General features: G+C 33.7%; 1 protein-coding gene across 1 annotated transcript in view; it reads right to left on the bottom strand.

Annotated features, from left to right (window-relative positions):
* STRN3 (striatin 3) overlaps nt 1-20,213 on the bottom strand; it is a 112,273-nt gene that overhangs the window by 33,761 nt on the left and 58,299 nt on the right. The window contains exons 2-7 of the mRNA XM_069540317.1: nt 18,730-18,833; nt 18,180-18,253; nt 13,414-13,495; nt 9,930-10,103; nt 2,597-2,726; nt 1,227-1,368 (exon numbers count right to left, since the gene is read on the bottom strand). Of these exons, the coding sequence (XP_069396418.1) occupies nt 1,227-1,368; nt 2,597-2,726; nt 9,930-10,103; nt 13,414-13,495; nt 18,180-18,253; nt 18,730-18,833 (706 nt within the window). The remainder of the gene's footprint in view (nt 1-1,226; nt 1,369-2,596; nt 2,727-9,929; nt 10,104-13,413; nt 13,496-18,179; nt 18,254-18,729; nt 18,834-20,213) is intronic.

Here is a 20,213-nt window from a genome sequence, read left to right as displayed (position 1 = left end):
CTCTTGAGCAAAGCTAATTCTTAAGAAGGGAAAATTTCTATAACATAGCAATTTTCAAATAGTAAGTACAAAAGTGTATATTCGAAGTCTAGAAAGTAATTGTGGAATTTTTTAATACTTTCAATTAGTATGTCTCCTCTTTCCCCTTAGAAGACAAATAAAGATCTGAAAACAATGCTTGAGAACCATAAACAATGAGAAAGCTGATAACAAAATTCAGATCTTTTAAGTACTCAATTTGTATCAGGATAGTCAATAAACATTATCTCTTAGGTCTTGTCTCTCCTGCTGTTAGCAATATTCAGCTTCAATATATAAGTGAGGCATTTTTAAAAAATCCAAGTGTGTTTCCTTATTACCAAAGTAGTTTATAAAAATCTAGTGATAATTCCCCTTGCTAGTAACTAAGCAACTTTGGTGTTCATGTGAAATATGCATTAAGGTACTTAGTAACCTTCTCCAATAAAGCTCTGTAAACACAATTTGAGTTCTCCCTACCAGGTAACGTGTTGATATTAAATGATGATTAAATGAACATTTTTAATAGGAATAACATACTGGACCTCAGCTATTAACTTAAAATACTTTGTACACTTTTATTTTACTTTCTAATGGGGTTTTTAAACCCTGTATAAATAGAACTGTTTTATCCCTTTTAGTTATGGCTGGATTATTATTAGCAGTAGGTATCACTTCCAAAGGCTAGGCTCTAATGCATTTGTACACTGAATATTACATGTAATGAAGTTTAATACTTCAATAAATCTTGCTCAATATAGAGCTATAATTCAAGATTAGTAGCTTTATTACTTCCTAGCAATAAATCAGATAATACCATACAGCAATACTGAAAAGAGTTATCTTCTTGAAACCCAGGTTCATTACCAAATTAAATCATAGGAATGTTTAAAACTACATATATGCTTTAAAAAAAAATCTGCTAAGAAGAAAGGAATTGGATCTCTAAATTGACTAAATATTTCAACTTTAAATCAAGATAAATTTCAAAAAATCAAAATCCACCAAAAGCCATATATTAAAGTTTAGTCACCAAATCTAAATAAATTGGTGCAAAATACTCTGAAATTATTCAATACCACTCTTCTCCTTGCTCTCAGTTTAACTGCCACCATACGTTCAGATATACACATTCCACATATTATATTTAATAAAATACAACTTTAAGGGCTAGATGATTTCCCACCCCCATTTCTTTATCACCTTACCCCATTCTGTGCCATCCCCTGAACTCCGTGCTTCTCCAGCTCCTTCACCGTCTTCAGCAGACACTAAAAAATCAAATTCTTTCAGTGCTTCCTCAGTATCAGGATCATCGGTTAGGTCAGCAGCTAAACCTTCATTACCTATCTGTAAATGGAACATAAGCCAAGAATTACCTTTATGCTAAATTGTAAAGGAGTCCTTTATGTTTTCACACAATTATCTTTACATTTGCACTCTCATTTTTAGATTAGATACAAAATTTTAGATTTTCCACATAGTTCACCAATCCCAAATTATACCCTAGATAAATGGTTGTCAACAGTGCTGTGTGAACACTGTTATAAAATGTGATGCAAGCAATGTGGTAATAAGAATGGTTAAAATCTTAATCTTCAAGTATGATGATTCTTACAAAGAACTTCTCTAATTACAATAGATTCACAGGTACCAAAAGACCCATGCACTAACTTACATTCTAATATGTTGTGTTGAATTGACCTCATTCACTGAGAACTGCACAGGCAGTCCGTAACATATAAGGATATGGCATAGTTAATAAGGACATTAATGCAAGTCAACAGCTGTGGTATTTATAGTAGTGCTTCCCAGAACAAAAAAATAGGGAAGGATCAAAATCTCTATTCACCTATGCTCCACATATGAGTGTGTTACACACATGAAATTTGGCAGAAAGGTTGAAAACTGCTTTTATAGACTAGAAGCTTCTGCGAAACACTGGCATTTTTCCCATATTACTGTAAAATCCCAAAGAACCACAACAGAACCCATCCACTTTTTTTTTTAAAAAAACATACTTGAAATACTGTACACTATTATGACAATTCACACATAGATCATTTAATCTACTTTTGCTCTTATAGCTAACCTGCATCAACACTAAAATACATAAACCTGTTTCTTAGGTTATGAGCAAAAGCAAATTTTTATTAATCCTTAACAAACAATGAGTGTTGACACGTACATTTACAATTCTTAGTTTACTCCCTCACCCAGGGTGGGAGTACCACCCCACTTCAGTTACAATTTACCACTTGTTTACTGTACAGGAAGAGAGAGACTTCAGCAGTGATTCTTAATTGTGACAGGAGTGGAAAGGATGTAACTTTTTAAAAAAAGTTTCAAATCACTGGACTAGTCCTATAAAAACAGACCCTTTCTTGCCATTTATAATACAGCAAATAATTTGTACTATGTGTAGGTAATTCAATAAGAACTGACTATATAAAACTTCCAAGTGACATAATAAATGATCAATCACTCCCAATGTAACGAAAGACATCTTGAAATTTTCTATTCCAAATACATGACTACCTATATTTTAGCTAATGAGAATAGAAAATTGAATTCTTACTTTGTGTTTATTTATCCGATGTTTGTCTTTTCCTTCTGGGATGCCTTCAATCATGTCATTTTCCTCTTCTTCGTCGCTGTCATCAGCATTTTCTAAGAAATTGAATGTCTCAAGAACATCACCAGAAGGCCTGTAAGAGAGGAAAAATGATGAACCAAAATATTCCAATGATTAATTCTAATATTTCTTTCTGTCTCCTATTTTAAAATAGTACTTGAAGGTAGTAGAGAGATTCAAATGAAAATTTACTTATAATGTATTATCTAAATATTCTACACAAAAATGTTTGAAAGATCATTTATGTTCTACAGTTAAAGTATCTATCAATAAAAGCAGTTGTTAAGTTTCTACAATGAAAATACTTTAAGTAATTGCTGCATCAAAATAAAAACCCTATAGTATTAGGCACTCAAATGTGCTATTATTTCTCAAAATAAAGCCATCATGAGCAAGCAACTTAAACTCAGCATTTCTTATAGCTCTACAACCTCTTACAGCTTGGTGCAAATGTTTACGACTAAAACTGAACTTTATCGGGATGCTCAGATTTAAAGTTATGGTCAATCAGATATAGAACATTCCAATCCATTTTACAGATTTCCTTACCTAGAAAACAGGATTATTAATATACTAAAGAAATACTTTCAGGACTTAACCTGGTGGTCCAGCGGTTAAGACTCGGTGGTCCCAATGCAGGGGGCCCGGGTTCGATCCCTGGCCAGGAAACTATTAGATCCCGCATGCCACAACTAACAGCTTGCGTGCCACAAGTAAAAGATTCCACATGCCACAACTAAGACCCGGCGCAGCCAAATAAATAAATAAATAAATACTTAAGGGGGAAAAAGAAAAACTACTTAAAAAAAAACCCTTTGAAGTGTTTCAGAACCACTCATATAATAGGTAACAGTGATAATCTATTTTTATCTACTTACGAAGTCATTTTAAAACTATAATCTGAATTCCTCCTCTATGTACAAAAAAGGTTTTCAAATAGTTGTTTAAATGTCTAAAAACAGAGGCTGCAACAGAACGGTGAAAGCTTCAGCTGAATGCAGACTCTCACAATGAAAGTCTCAACTCTTCCACTGACTTAGCTGCCTGAATTTGGCCAAGTCACTTAAACCTTTTGGCCTCAACTTCTTTACCTGTAAACTGGGGGGGTTAAACTAGATGACCTCAAATATCCTTACTAATACGAACAGTACATGGTAACAAAAAGAATAATAGTCTAAAAGTTAGGGTTTTTTCCCTCCCTGATTGGTTCTTAGTCCAAATTAAGGATATAATACAATTCAGACTATTTTTTTAACATCTTTATTGGAGTATAATTGCTTTACAATGGTGTGTTAGTTTCTGCTTTATAACAAAGTGAATCAGCTATACATATACATATATCCCCATATCTCCTCCCTCTTGCATCTCCCTCCCACCCTCCCTATCCCACCCCTCTAGGTGGTCACAAAGCACCGAGCTGATCTCCCTGTGCTATGCAGCTGCTTCCCACTAGCTATCTATTTTACATTTGGTAGTGTATATATATATGTCCATGCCACTCTCACTTCATCCCAGACATAGGGTTTTAATAGGTCTATTATACTCTGCCTAATCCAGCACATGGTTCAAGAACCTGTATCAACACTGAATGTAGAAAGAGATGTGTTTTTCAAGTGCAAATTAGTAAGAACAAACAAAAAACTACCACAATAACAAAACACATACTTTTCAGTTCAACATTAGTAATACGTCTCGATATCTGGGGATTAAATGAAAGGCAAAGAAAATATTTGACAAAATTGGCACTTCAATGACAGAAAAATAAAAAATTTAAGACATGAGAGTTTTGTTTTGAACTTTAATAAAGTATTATTGTTCCTTGGATAGAAGTTCCTGTCTCTAAAGTGAGAACTCACGTTTCAGGTTTTAAAAACTGTATTTGATCACAACAATACACGTACAAGGTTTAAAAGTCAAACAGCACAATCAATAAAAGAAAGAACAGATGAATCAGACTGCCCAAAATTAAAAACTTTTGCTCTTTGAAAGACACTATAGAGAATTTAAAGAAAAGTCTACAGATTGGGACAAAATATTTGCAAGTCACACATTTAATGAACGACTATATAAAGAACACTTAAATCTCAACAATAACAAATAAAACAATGAAAAAATGGGGAAATTATTCAAACAGATCCTGTATCAAAAGATATGTGGATGGCATACACAGATGCTCAACGTCATTAGTCTTTAGCAAAACGGAAATTAAAGCAACCATGGACTGTGAAGGGTCTGAGACTTTGCCCTACTTGCAAGCTACCATGCTGTTTCTCTTGAGATGTTTTCTTTTTAGCATTCACAATGATGGCCTTTGTATGGATTTTTTAAAATTCACTTTATAGTGTAACTGGGAGAAATCCTTTCAATGTGGAAACAAACATCCTTGGAAACACATTCTATATATTCCAGAATTTTTTTTAATTACTCTTTAAAAAATTTTTTCAACACCAGTTTACCTGTTCTCTCTTTTTGAAACTCCTATTCAGATGTTGTCCCTCTTGGACTGATCTTTAGATTTTCCTCTCTTTTCAGTCTTACTTTTTTTCCCCTTTTCTCTTTTCTGGGAGAGTCTTTTATCTCCCAAGTCTTACATGAAAATTATTTAAATCACACTTTTAAATTTCTATTAGCTCTTTTCTGATCTCTTACTGAACCTTATACAATAACATATTACTGTTTTATAGATGTATTATCTTCTCTCAGTCCTCTCAGAAGAGTAATTATAGTTTTGAAAGTCTTCTGCTCCCTCTTTTCTCTGAGTTCCTTTTTTATGTTTGGTTCCTTTGGTCTCCAATTTTCATATTAAAGTCTTTCCTTAACTGTTAATATTTAACAGTGAGGCACAGAAAAACTAATTGGATATATTGTGTACATGGGTGAGGCTTGTCAAAGTAGCTAGCTTCACACTTCTGTATAACAACAGGGCAGAGTCCCAGCCATTTCACTGGCAGATCCCAACTGTCGGATCATAAGGTCTTCTCTATTAATGTGATCATATTCCTGCCTGAAAGGGATTTAAGACCAGCTGCCAACATACCTGAAGCCAAGTAGAAGGAAACAGGGAATCTCACTGCTCAGCTAGAGATTTTCAGATAATCCTCCTGTTTTCAGTACAGTAGCCCACCCTACAGTTGCTTGTTTTCTTAAGAAATCAGAAATCACTGGAATTCACCAGAAAATATACCACCATTCTTTGGGATAGGGGAGGGGTGTTCAAGCGGCTATACAGGATTAAAGAGGGGGTTTAAGATTCTAACTGCCTCTTACATAAACTTGAAACTAATTCTCTATTAATAATCCCCTCTAAACGTGACTCCAAATGTACCTGATACCTCTAACTCCTTAGCTTTTGGAACTTTACTGGCATTTTGGGACTTGAATTGGCTTGTTCCTTTTCTTCTTTCCAGCTTCCAAAATTATTAAGTTCTCCCTATCTAATGGACAGTATATCCTCTCATTCTTTCTATATATTCAATTTTTTGTCCTTATGTGTCAATCAGTGTGTCTTAAAATGTCTTTAACTGATATTTTAACAGAGGTTCCAGAAGGCACACAAGTAAATCTGCCTTTAATCCACATGCTTAAGTGGACATCTACATCTATGGAATTTTATAATAATTTTTTTCTTTGCCAACTATTTACTATCCTTTCTCATTCAATGAAAAGCAATCAACAGAATTTTTAAAATTATATATCCAGATGAAGGGAAAACAGAATGAAGTCAAGAGTAAGGTTCGTAAGTAAAAGGGTAAAAAAGAGTCAGTGTTTTCTAGAGATAAGGGAAACCCACAAATATGGCAAGATTCCAAACAGAGTAAAAAGAAAGAGAGCAACTACTGGAGGTTCAAAGGTAAATCAGACCAATCACTAAGAAGCAGCACAGCTTTTCAGTTACAAGACCTATGAGAACTCTCTCCCCCAATGAATCCTTACAAGGTGGAGGCTGTGTGATATGATACACTACACACCCACAACATCCCCCTACAATAAACCAAAGAATAAACCAAGAAAGACAACAATGACATTTACTCAGTAGAATCTAGTAAATATTACTCTTGATTGGGTCACATTTCAACTGGATAAGCAATATTTCATCATAGCTATTATTATGCACCAAGCATTGTTCCAAATGCCTTACATTAATTCATTTCTTCTTCACATCAATCCTATCATTACCATTTTATAAATGAGGAAACTGAGGCACAGGAAGGTAAAGTACCCTGCCCAAAGTCACAGCTAGTAAGCAGCAAAGTCCAGATTCAAACCCAGTCTGTCTTCAGAGTTCCCATTCTAAACCATTAAGCATACTGTCTCTAATAATATGATCTACAATTTACCATTCTTCTACTGTTGAACATGTAGACTGCTTCAAATTTTTTATTGTTATAAATGAGAATACGATAAACATCTTTTTGTTGACACCTCTATCAACATGTTAGGTCATTTTCATATTTCTTAGGAATTTTCAAAGGCCCTGATCATAGCTGAACCATACACACCTACATTAGTACAGACTCGCAATATACAGCTATATTCATTAAGAAGGAAATCACATTGATTAAAAACAATTATTACCTAAATGTCTGTGGACGGATAAATGGATAAAGAAAATGTGGTGAATACATTCAATAATTATTCAGCCATAAAAAAGAAGGAAATCTTGTCATATGCTATGACACTGATGAACCTTGGGACATTATGTTAAGTGAAATAAGCCAGTCACACAAGGACAAATACTGTATTAATTCCACTTATATAAAGTATTCATATATCATATAAATATATATAAAGTATTTAAAGTTGTCACTCGTAGAAACAGAAAGTCAAAGGGTGTTTGCCAGGGGCTGGGGGAAGGAGGAAATAGGGAGTTGCTATTCAATGGGTATGGCGTTTCAGTCATGAAAGATGAAAATGTTCTAGAGAAGTGCTCTACAATATTGTGCTTACAGTTAACAACACTGCACCGTACACTTAAAATTTATTAAGATAGATCTCATGTTATGTGTTTTTTACCACAACAGAAAAAAAAAACTATTGAACTCTAAATCTTGCAAGGGGAAGAAGCTTTACAAGGAGAAGATACAGTCTGTTGTGGATTTTTAATTCAGATTCAGGTGTGATATAGTAAACTGTGTTCCTCTAAAGTAGTTATAAATCCTAAGAACTACTTAGCCTGGTTAGCTGACAAGTTTAGTTTAAAATAACATAGTAATATCCTTGTTTTTTCTCTAGAGCTATGAAAGCTCTATGATTCCTGAAATCCAGAGTAAAGAAAACAAGGGCTCTGTTAGATGTCAAATTGTTTTTATTAAAGAGACCTTATTTCTCAGAAATAAAACCCGTAAACTAAAGGCTTATGTTAACTTGAATGTCTTTAAATAACTGCATGATGTATCTTAGATAAAATGTATCTAAGGTATGAAACAATGCTAGTTTATAAACTGTACATATTATTAACTTCTTAAGCTCTAACCAAACTAATGAATTCATTTTGGTTTTTTCCACTCTTTTTTCTTTGTCGTTCCAACCTATGTAATTCAATGTAATATCTAATGGTAAAAAATGAAAAGAAAGTTCCATCTGCTTGACAACTTGCATTTATCAAATCTGTACTATAATCAAAAGTGTATTTGGTAGACAGAAAACAAGTGTTAATGAGGATGTAGAGAAATTAGAATTCTCATACATTTCTGATGGTAATGTAAAATAGTCCAGCCACTTTGGAAATGAGTTTGGAAATTCCTCAAAAAGGTAAACACAGAGTTACTGTATGACACAGCAATTCCACTCCTAGGTATAAACCCAAGAGACTTGAAAACATATGTCCACACCTGCGGACCAATGTTCAAAGTAGCATTATTCATTATTCCAAAATGTGGAACCAATCAACATGCCCATCAATTGGATAAGGAATAGATAAACAAAATGTGGTATATCCATAGAAAAGAATATTATTTGGCAGTAAGAAGAAATGAATTACTGACATATGCTATAACATGGATGAATCTTAAAAATATTACACTAAGTAAAAGAAGCTACTCACAAAATAACCATTTACATAAAATATCCAGAATAGGCACATCTATAGATACAGAAAGTATTGGTTGCCTAGGGTTGGTGAGTGGGAGGAATATGGGAAAGAATGGGGAGTGGTAGCTAATGAGTATGAGGTTTCTTTATGGAGTAATGAAAATTTTCAAAACTTAGATTGTGGTGACGGCTGAACAACTCTGTGACTATCTTAAAAACTATTAAACTCATATACTTCAAGTGGGTGCACTTTATGGTATGTGAACTCTATCAATAAAGACATTAAAATTTTAAAGTATACCTGGTAGCTTTCTGAGTCCAAACACAATGCAAAGCCTTGTTTCTTTAACACTAGTGTCTAAACAACCATTACTATTCTAATTATATAGTAGTATAATTTATTGAAAATACTCTAACAAAAATTTAAAAATCAAGACATTAAAATAACTCTGAACTACATGAAATCACTCTCTAATTTTAAACCCATTTCAGAACTACAGTCATTCTCTTCGCATCAAAACTTAAGATAAATAAATCTTTAAAAAATATTTATTTATTTATTTGGCTACACCGGGTCTTAGTTGCGGCACGCGGGATCTTTGTTGCCGCGTGCGAGATCTTCGTTGTGGCATGTGGGATCTACTTCCTTGACCAGGGATAGAACCCAGGCCCCTTGCATTGGGAGCATGAAGTCTTAACCACTGGACCACCAGGGAAGTCCCAAGATAAATAAATTTATTATATAATTTTAATAAATTTATTTTATTTTTGGCTGCATTGGGTCTTTGTTGCTGCATGCGGGCTTTCTCTAGTTGTGGCGAGCGGGGGCTACTCTTCGTTATGGTGCGTGGGCTTCTCATTGCGGTGCCTTCTCTTGTTGCGGAGCATGGGATCTAGGCATGTGGGCTTCAGTAGTTGTGGCACAGGGGCTCAGTAGTTGTGGCACACGGGCTTAGTTGCTCTGCGGCATGTGGGGTCTTCCCAGACCAGGGCTCGAACCCAGGTCCCCTGCACTGGGAGGCGGATTCTTAACCACCGTGCCACCAGGGAAGCCCCAAGATAAATAAATTTAAAAAGCACCTAAATAAAAAGTTTCTTTGTCCATGGTACCATTTGCAGGGTGGGAAGGAATCTTTAAATCTGAACTCTACATGCTTCAATAACTGTTAATAGCAATAACAAGAAGCTAAAGAAATTCACAATACCTGCTATATAAACAATGTTAACCTATAAGTATAGGTCATACCTTTTGATTTCTTGTCCTTTTTGCTTAGGAGATTCACCTCCATTCAGGATCTGTTCTAAATTCTTTGTCTCTACTGATCCATTTGGTTCTGAATTAGATAGTCCAAGTAATGATCTTACCCGCTGAGACCGTACATCTAATATTGTATCTGTGTAACCTACTTCCTGAAGATATCTATAAGAGAAAATTAAAAATATTAAATCCCACATATTGCTAATACATGCAATCTTGTCAAATCAAAATCACATCAAAGTTTTTAGAAAAATCCATAATCCTATAAAATTTACTCTTCCTTTGTCTCAATAACTTTCTTCTCTCTAGACTAGTTCCAGTTCTACAAAAAAAAAAAAGGCCGATTACAAACCATAGTTTAATTTAAAAAGCATATAGATGGCTAACACTAATTAAGGGCCAATTATCCTGAAGCCTAAAAAGACCTAGAGCGTTAAAAAACTTTTAGGAGTTGATGATATATATTACTTAAAAAAAAAAAAATTCCAGAAAGTGGTAAAGGATGAACAGAAATAAACCTCAGAACAATGACATGCTACGTTTAAACCCTGGCTCTTAGCCAGAGGTTGATGGATAGATTAGTTCTCCTTCTAGGATCTAAGGTCTTATAGCAGTCCTACAGTCCCGCGGTTTTCAAACTTTCCTTGTTATCTAAACCAGGGTACCTAACCGAGGATCTAGGATGAGACTCAAAAAGAAGAAAGGGACTGAATCATGACATAAGTATAGATAATGGGTCATGAACGGCTTTGTGTGACAAATTTTAAAATTTCTTCCTAAAGTATTTGACAGGCTAAGGGAAGATGTTAAAAAGAAGCCTTTTTTGTTTCTTTTTATATGTTGCTGACAAAATAATAGAGGATTTTTAAGTGAAAGCTAAAGACAGGGAGACTGGTTAGGACACTAACACAGCAAGAATTAAAACTTGAGAAGAGGAGAAATGTGAGAAAAATAAAATATCTTAGTGACTTGGTACACAAGTAAATATGGCAGTAGAATAAAAGAAGATATAAGAATTTTGGAAAATTTTCAGGTTTCTAGCTGGGATGGTTGCATGGTGGTTCTACTGAATAAAATAAAGAATAAAGGGTCAGAATATGGTTTAGAGGGTACCTATCAAATAATCAAGTAGTATCTATGAAAGTGGTAACATTTATTAGGCACAATGGTAAGAAGGTCAAAAGCTCAGAAGGGACTGGACTGGGTGTACAGATTTGGGAGTCATTAGTGTTTGGAGATATTTGAAGCCATGGATTTAAATGAAGTTACCCAGAGAAAAAGCATAAGTAAAAACAAAACCTGGGGACACAAACATCTAAAGGGCTGGAAGAATAAGAAACTCAAAGGAAAATTAAAAGAAAGAACTTGAGAAATGAGGGTAAAAAAAGCAGAGTAGTTTCATGAAAGTAAGAAAAACAGAGTTTCAAAAAGAAATGAAGAGTTAATGTCAAGTATTTCCAAAAGATCAATATGAACAAAAAGGTTCTCATAAACATGTTTGTGATAGAAGCTTCAGGGGAATATCAAAATGGAAAACAAACTAGACAGTTGAGAAATGAATAAGGAAGACTATGGAGATAAACTACTGTTACAGAAAAATGAGAAGAGACACAATATAAAGCCAGGCAATGGGATTAGGCATTTATGAGAGAAATACTGTGCAACTGATTTCTCTATAGCCGTCATACTCTTCTAAAAAAACGCGATCCTCTTTTGAGGAAAAAAACTCCTACCACACTCTAGCCATGTGGTCTAAAAGAACTGTCAAGATCTTAAACAACCCAGGTAAAAATAACTGACTCGTGGGCAGTTATTTGATCAAGTTAAGACAAATCCAATCCTCAGAAATTATTCTGACTAAAATAAGGGATCCCCTGCCACCTGGAGAAAAGTGGTTTTCAGTAGAAAATAAAACTGATACACAGAGGAGTAGAACACCAGAGAGTAAGAACATATCCTGGGTGTTTCCAGTCCCTGAGCAATCTTCAGTGATACACTAGCTCTTAAGTTTCTAACACTCAGTTAATCAGCACTTCCCTCAACTCTGCTAGCTATCCCAGCATCCTTCCAGATAGTAATCTGTTTTTGAAGTTTGTGTGAGTTTTAGTCACTAACTGTCCAGATTGATAAACACTTCTTTGAATGGAACATTAGAAACCGAGATGATGAATATGAGGTTTAAATACATTTTCAGAAAGGAAAGCAAAAAGTGAAGACAGTTCTCACCTGATAGCCTTCATGATTTCAGTGAAGTAGAGCTTGAGGTGCTCTAATGAGAGTAAGGGAGAATGGGCTGAGATGTGGTAAAAGTTCAGAATATCCACTGAGGGCAATGGGAGCAGGAGATGACCAGGGATATGGAAAAAGGCTCTATGCAATGTTTGGACAGGAAACCGTGAATGTGTAATGGCATTCACACAATTCTGTGATTTTTCTCTAAGAATTAATTAGAAACAGAAGCAATAGACAGTAAGACTCATTAGGGCTGGGATACTGTAGGTAGGTATAGTAAAATGACTGGTGGTGGGGGTAAGGAGTGGGCAGCAGGAAAGTTAAGGGTACCAGCAAAAGGGTAAAGGATCATGGGGTCTAAGTGGAAGCTAGGGAAACAACAAAAAGAAACAACAAAAAAACCCCACCGCCAAAAAAAAAAAATTAAACCAACAATAGGTAAAGGAGGTAAGGGAAATGAAACAGTCAAGGATCTAAAGATCAAAGTAAGGTCAGAGGACAAATAACCTGGGAACTGGAGTAAGAAAAGTGGAATATGATCAAGGAATATTCCAGAGGTAGGGCAGTTCTAGGTTATAACAAGATCAAGGGTGTGACCATACTTCACTGGGTTACTGAAGCGATGGTAAAGATGCCTAGAGTTGAGAAAGTTGAATTACCTAAGATTTCAGTAATACGCGAGTACCAAAGTTTTCAAAATACAAGGGAAAAGAACAAATAGATAAGACAATAATATTTGCCACGTAAGTACTTCTAATACGGCAAAGAATTCAAACATCAAAAAGGTTCCTCGAAAAAAAAAAGCTTCCTTAAAGATTCAAGTAGAAGCAGGATTTAGCAAGCCACTTCTGAAAAGTTTCTGATAACCAGTTAAATTGCTTCTCTAAGCCAGTCACAATCTCACTTAAAACGAAATATGTAAATTTTCCAGTGATGGAAATGAGAATGTCTATAAGTATGAACTCCCTATTTTTGTTCTGGTCTTCAAGACATCTAGTCTTTATGACATCCTACTCCATAAATAAGAAAAACACATCATTCTGAGAAATGTTTAGAGAAACATTCAGAGGAAACAAAACTTTAAAAAGATCCAAGCATCTAACAAAACAAAAAAGAAGCAATATGAAAACTATACACATTGTCCCATTATCATTAAATAATTTTCACTTGCAAAGTGACTGAATAGAAGCACTTTCATACCTAGATCCTTAAAGAAAGGTGAAAATGAACCATTACTCACTGTCTTAACAGCTGTCTGCCCTGCTTCCACGTTAACTGGCTATTCTGAGGTGCTGTGGGAGCCTCTGTGTCTTTGGTTTCTTCTAAAATTAACAGTAACAACAACAACAACAACAACAACAAAAACAAGACAAGTTTCATACACGTTACTTCAACTCCTGATAATACTGCCAAAGTTCTCTTAGGGATAAAGTCCCACAAGAATATACCAAAATATTTTATAAAGGATAGAAGAAAATTAACTTTTATTGAGTGTTTACTGTGGATCACTCATTTAAAGTGTGTTTATCCTGACAGTCCAAACACTTAGGCACCACCCTCCTTGTTTTATTACAAGTGATTTAAAAATCAAAAGCCCAGGCTTTGAAATGAAATTTTATTAAAATCAATTTTTTAATACCAGAATTCTGCTGTTGAATGCTTTTGAAATTAAAAAGTGATATTTACTATTTATATAAACTTTTCAAAATCAACATTGTTTAGAAATTAGATATATATTTATAAAACTAGTGAATAACTTAGAGTCTGTATCAGTAGACTCTAAGGCTACATACAAGACTCTATACAGTCGATTTCATTTTTAGAACTAAAAGTTAGACCACAAAACAGTTTTTACTATATGTAAAAAGTCATATTTTATTCTCCGGTAACAAAGTGTATGCATTAAAAAAGAGTTTAATAAACAGTATAACTTCAGATGAGTTAAGCTCTCAACAAGTATATCCATAGTGATATTTAAAACTATTCATTGGCACTAATGATACAGAAATATTTTCCTGCAATTTCCCATTATAAAAATTATGATAAAGCAAAGAATATAGGGCCATAGAAGACAAGCTCTCACATTGAATGTTGAGAACTCTTACCATGGCTTACAGTCATTAGGCTCCTAGACTCCTCAGAGTCACATGAACAAACAGTTATTGGTAGCAATTCAAATATTCTCTGCAGGTATTACTTCTCTAACCTTAACAATCCGTTATTAATATCTTCTCATTCTTCCCCTGTGCACGTAGAAACATCTATAATTTCCAGAAATAATTATCTCATTCTAATAGCCCCCATTTTTTATTTATAACTTTTTCTATTTATACCATTTTGCCTATTTTTAAATCACATATAACACATAATTAACTGGCCAAAAAAATACATTTAAAAAAAAGAAATACAGATTGCCCCAAATCCTATCACCAACAGTGTTAGTACTTGAGATTTTATCATTCCATATTTTCCATCTGAAAATAACATCAGCTTCTCCCCTCCTTAAATTAAAAAAAAAAAAAAAGGTCAAAGTGTGTGTACTACACTACAAGCTGCTTTCAATACTTAATGTATCTTGAACATTCTATGGCAATAAATATAGATTAACATCATATAAAATAATTATATAATCTACAGAAAGTATATACCTATTTAATTTAACCAGTTCCCTAATGTTGAAATGTTTCCATTTTTCACTATTATAAATAATGTTGGTAAAAATATTCTTGAAGTACATCCTAAGCGTACAGCTCAATGAATTTTTTAACATACCTAGATGAAGAAATAAAATGTCATCAGCACCCCCAAAAACTTTCATCGTGCCCTTTCCCAAGTCTAACTAGATATTCCTAAAAGTATATTAACACTACCCTGATTTCTAAACACTAGGTTAATTTTTGAATTTGATATATATGAAATCATTTCTATCAATTTTCAATTTTATGTGATCCACATAAAATTTAGTTATAGTTTATTCACTTTTGGTTATAGCTTAGTCTGGTTATAGTTTATTCACTTTTTTTTTTGCTAAACAGCATTTCCTTACACTAAAATATCACAATATATTTGTCTATTCTATTGGTGAAGAACATGTGAATTGCTTCCAGTTTTTTGCTATTGAAAGTAATGATACTATGAACATTCTTATACAAGCCTTGTGATGAACATTTTAAGGAGTGGAATTACTGGGCCACGGGGCATGCTATGTTCCCTTTAGCAATACAGTTATCCCACGCTTTTCGAAAGCTCTCTTTAGGCCACCTCGCTTTTATGAAAGACCTACATTTAGTACCTGTTTTCGCTAGCCTAACTGAAAAAATTCAGAGAGAATTTTCACTCTTTATGAAAAAAGGCGAAAAGAAAAAACAGCCTTCAGCATTTGTTTTGCAGTGAACTGTTAACAGTGGCAGCACGCACCCCCAAGCAGCGAGAGAGGCACCACCAAGCTCCGTAACAAGCCCATATTTTTGAACTGTGTCTATTATCATCTGTGCTTTATCTTGATCTATTTTGCGCATCATTAGCAAGATGTGTCCAAAGGTAAATTGCGTCTTTGTTTTATGTCATTTTGGCTTATGAACAGGAATGCTCTACTTTGGGATACTGGGGGAAACTTGTACTGACAAATCATTTTCAGAGCAGTTTTATCAAACTAGAATTCCAACACCAGAAGGTGTGCAAATCCTGGTTGATCCACATCCTCATCAACACATGACATTTTCTCTTTTTTATTTTCACATTGTGGTAGGTGTCTAATTGTACTGTGCTGTGGTTGTAAGTTGTATAAACCAATACATTTGAGCATCGTTTCGTATGTTTATTGGCCATTTGGATATCGTCTTTTATTGGTGGCTTTTCAAGTCTTTTACCCATATGTTTACTGTTGTAGATTTTTTCCCTTAAATGTAGGGAAATAGGAGCTGTTTACAGATTTGGATACACCCCCTTTTATAGAGTTAAGTTTAGGATATATATACTGGTATTACTAGGACAAGGGTATAAAAACACACATACCTTGTACTTCTTTCATAACAGTATTTCGTACGCTTTCTCTTTTTTACATTTTGATTTATTTTAAGTATATAAAAGGCAACACTGATTCATTTAATGTTTATTTCTTTCTATACTTTGATGTAAATAATTTTATCTCATTGTTTGCATGGTGTATTTTTGCCCATTCCTTTGTTTGTTTTCCACTAAACATCCTGAGTAGTTTTTCTACATCAGTAGAAATAATCTACTTTATTATTATTGTTTCCTATAAATAAAATACTTGGTTGTTATTTTATTCTTCAATTTAAGGAAGTTTTAATAGTTAAGTTTATATAGATAAAAACAGACTTGTTTTTCTCTCATTTCAGTTGGGGGCAGGAGAGATTACGTGCTAATGATTTTCCTTTATACCAACTTGTACCAAGACCAGTTAGCCAATTCCGACTCTAGTTCCAGGAACAGTGGGGCTGTTCCTCACATTTATACAGACCAAGTTAGGGGGACAGTCCTCAAGTTATACTAAGTGGGGAATTCCCTGGTGGTCCAGTGGTTAGGACTCAGCGCTTTCACTGCTGTAGCCCGGGTTCAATACCTGGTCTGGGAACTAAGATCCTGCAAGCCATGTGGAGCGGCCAAAAAAAAAAGTGATTATTTTCTGAATATTCTAGCCATATTAGAAAAAAAATGAGTTAAAGAAAAGCTATGAAGACATCAGGTTTTCTCTATGGTGAAACCACTGTACTCCCTCTAACTATAATGGGACTGCTGCAGTAAACATGGCCCTTTTTATCATTTATTATAGCTTTTCCAAGGAGGAGACCATAATATTGTCCCCTGGCATCTGAGTCTTCGTAACCACTTAAAAGCTAGATCAAAGGAAACCTATGCCACTCCTATCTTGGTCTCTTAATTTTATATATGACAACTAGGAAGATATGGTTGTGGTGCTAAAATTGGTAAGTGGAGAAGACCTAAGAATAAATCAACTGCAGGTTGTACATATAGGGTGTTTTCTGCCAAGTTTTAAGTACTTGATGTTAAACCAAAACCAATTAGCTAAATTTTAAAAATTTACTGTAACATTTAACTTAAAAAAAAAATCCCTATTTGTTTTATTTTCCCTACCATGTACACTTTGACTTTATTAGGAATGGAAACAACAAATACAAGGAGAAGAAAAATTGTATATCAAAATAAAGACACATTTTTTTCCTTATCTTAGTAACCAGCAGCCAAGAACAGTATAGAATTCAATTTGCCTGCACCATCAAACTGTGTATATAAATGGGTTCTACATATACCTCAGAAATAGAAAATTGCAGTAATATTCCCAAATATTATATAACATACATCAAAATATTCTTTCCTTATTAAACTTTTAGATTACTCAAATTGTAATCATATGGAACCCTAAATTAACACTAAACTGTTATAGCCTTTTCCTATATCCAGCCCTCTCTTCCTACATAACTGTTCATCACATACTACTCTCACACTCACTACTTTAGTAAAGAGCAAGGCCAATTGGAGATAATGTTTTCCTTCTCTTATCCTTATCTGGCTGCCTCCGTAGTTTCCAAATTCAAATTTGCAATTTCTTTATGAGTTAATCACAGCTTCTCTAGAAAAAAAAATAACTTTTTAATAATACAAAATTAAGCTTATATAGACTTGGATAAGAATTGCCTACAGGTGGTACAAAGAGTTACTCATTACCTTCCACTTCTAATTACAACCAAAAATACACCCAGTTTTACACAGGTTTCAAAACAAGAAAGTATGTAGGAGATTATGTAGATGACACTATTGATACTTACTCTTATTCATTTATTATTTTTCCCCAAATTCTAGACAGTATTATAATAGGCAACCATCTAACTAACTGATGCTTTCAAAGCAAAATGGGGGTAAAGAGAACATGTTTGTTACATAAAAATGAGCTTTAACCAGTTTTTCTTGCATGGGGTGTGTGTGTGGGGGGCGGGGGGAGATTAACAGAAGAATCAAGTTTACCTGATTCAAAGGTTGGCATTTTCAAATCACCTTGGTTCAGTTCTGTGCCGTATTTTAATTTGTGATATTTTGCCCTGAAAATTTAATAATAAATTGTTGAAAGAAAAACAATTTTTTTTTTCCTTTTCTACATAGGTAAGTAACTAACTACTGGTATATATTTCTCCAATGACAAATAAAGCATAATATGAATGTCTGTTTCTTTAAACTTTACTTGCAAAAGAAGTTGGAGAAAAAAAAGATACTGGATGTAAAAGAAAAAAAATAAGATAAATTGCCCAACTAAAATATACACCCAAGTAAAGATAAATTTTTCCTAATCTGTAAAAAAGAAAAAACTTGGACTCTATAATAAAAGATATTATTTCAATTTAAAGATTTTAATCTTTTTTTCTTTTCCTATATAAGAATCAAATCAAAACATCGTCCTGTATTTTGGGCAAACCTTTGTATCTTTCAAAAGGCGTTAAATACACTGTATAATAATACATAAAGAGAGTAATATTGTTCTACTTTATTTTATTCATATAAGAAAATGAGGGACACATACCTTTCTTGTTTTAATGCATATTCTAACATCTTTATTCTTCTTACTAAATCCTTCTTCAAGTTTTCTTGACCTTTTCTTTCTCCTTGCAAAAATGCTATCCGGGCCTAAAAATACAAAAAGTTCATTTATTTTCATTTTTTTCTTAACTATACATAGGAAATTGAAAAAAGGAAAACAATAAATGTAAAATTCTGCCCTTTTACTCATGACAGCAAGATTTGAAATTCATAGAAGCAGTTGATCAAACTTTCTTTGTTAGATAATACAATCACTTTAAAATAAAGATAACTATAAATTAGCTATTTGCTTATAATCCTTTTGGTCTCTAATATTAAGTTTTACATACTTTTGAAAGGAAATTTTGTATGTAAAAATTGCACCTAATTCCTAACAAACAAGTCACAAAGAACTAAAAAATATTATATTCACAAGTAGATAAATATTTTTCCTCAAATTAGATATTGCTTGTTTAAAAAACAGTAATATTCCCTCAAAAGCATTTCTTTCATGAAATACTTAAATATTTATAATCTTTTCCATTCTATCCACCACACTCCAAATTGTTTTATCTCTTGAAACAATTATCCAGAGTATTGCAAATAGTTTAAGTTAAGCCACTTTATGTTCAATGACCTCATTACTTTCTGTTGTCATTTTCTACAGTGAGAGAATTTTTTTTCCTTTTAATTGCCTTATTTTCTCAGAGAGACAATTCTCCATCTTTTTCTGGCCCTTCCCAGCATGTCAGCCTCCTTTATACACCCCACACTAAAGAGTAATGTTTAAGGAGGCTGGCATCTACATGGGGATATTTGCTGTTATGAACATATTTACAATAAAATTAACTTTCATGCTCTTGCCGAGATGACCAATAGGTGTATTTGCCCATTAAGATAAAGTAAGCTACTTTGTAAGCTAAATTATGGTTAATTTTTAAAAAATTTCAGTGAACATGGAATCAGAACAAATGAATTCATCTGAATAATTTAACACATTAAGTTTGGAAAAATTAAATGAAATCATTCACAACTCCGTAAGACCTGAGAAATTATACACAACTATATAACACTTAGTCTACATACAAATTTCAAAACAAAAATAAAGATCTAGGAGCAATGGTAAAGATTCAGAACCTAATAACAGTCTAGATCCTAAAGAGAAAAGTAGTACTTCTGACTCTCTTAAGCTGTGGAGCAAAGGTAGAATATATCAGTTTCATTACACAGCTTCAAGAAATTCTGATTGAGGGTTTTCTCCTGTATTGGCGTTAAAAAAAAACAAACATGAATCACATACTGTAGAACCCTTATGTGACTCTAATTTCCAGATCTCATAAGTATTTTACAATTAGCAACAGAAAAAAATGAAAGAAGCTCATTTTATTTTGCTTCTTAAGAAGTAGTGGACTTCCCTGGTGGTCCAGTGGTTAAGACTCTGCGCACCCAATGCAGGGGGCCCAGGTTCCATCCCTGGCCAGGGAACTA

The sequence above is a fragment of the Delphinus delphis genome, chromosome 2, assembly GCF_949987515.2.
Source record: "Delphinus delphis chromosome 2, mDelDel1.2, whole genome shotgun sequence".
In the NCBI taxonomy this organism is placed as follows: Eukaryota; Metazoa; Chordata; class Mammalia; order Artiodactyla; family Delphinidae; genus Delphinus; species Delphinus delphis.
The sequence above is the reverse complement of the archived record's forward strand: the minus strand, read 5'-3'. Positions and strand labels throughout refer to the sequence as shown.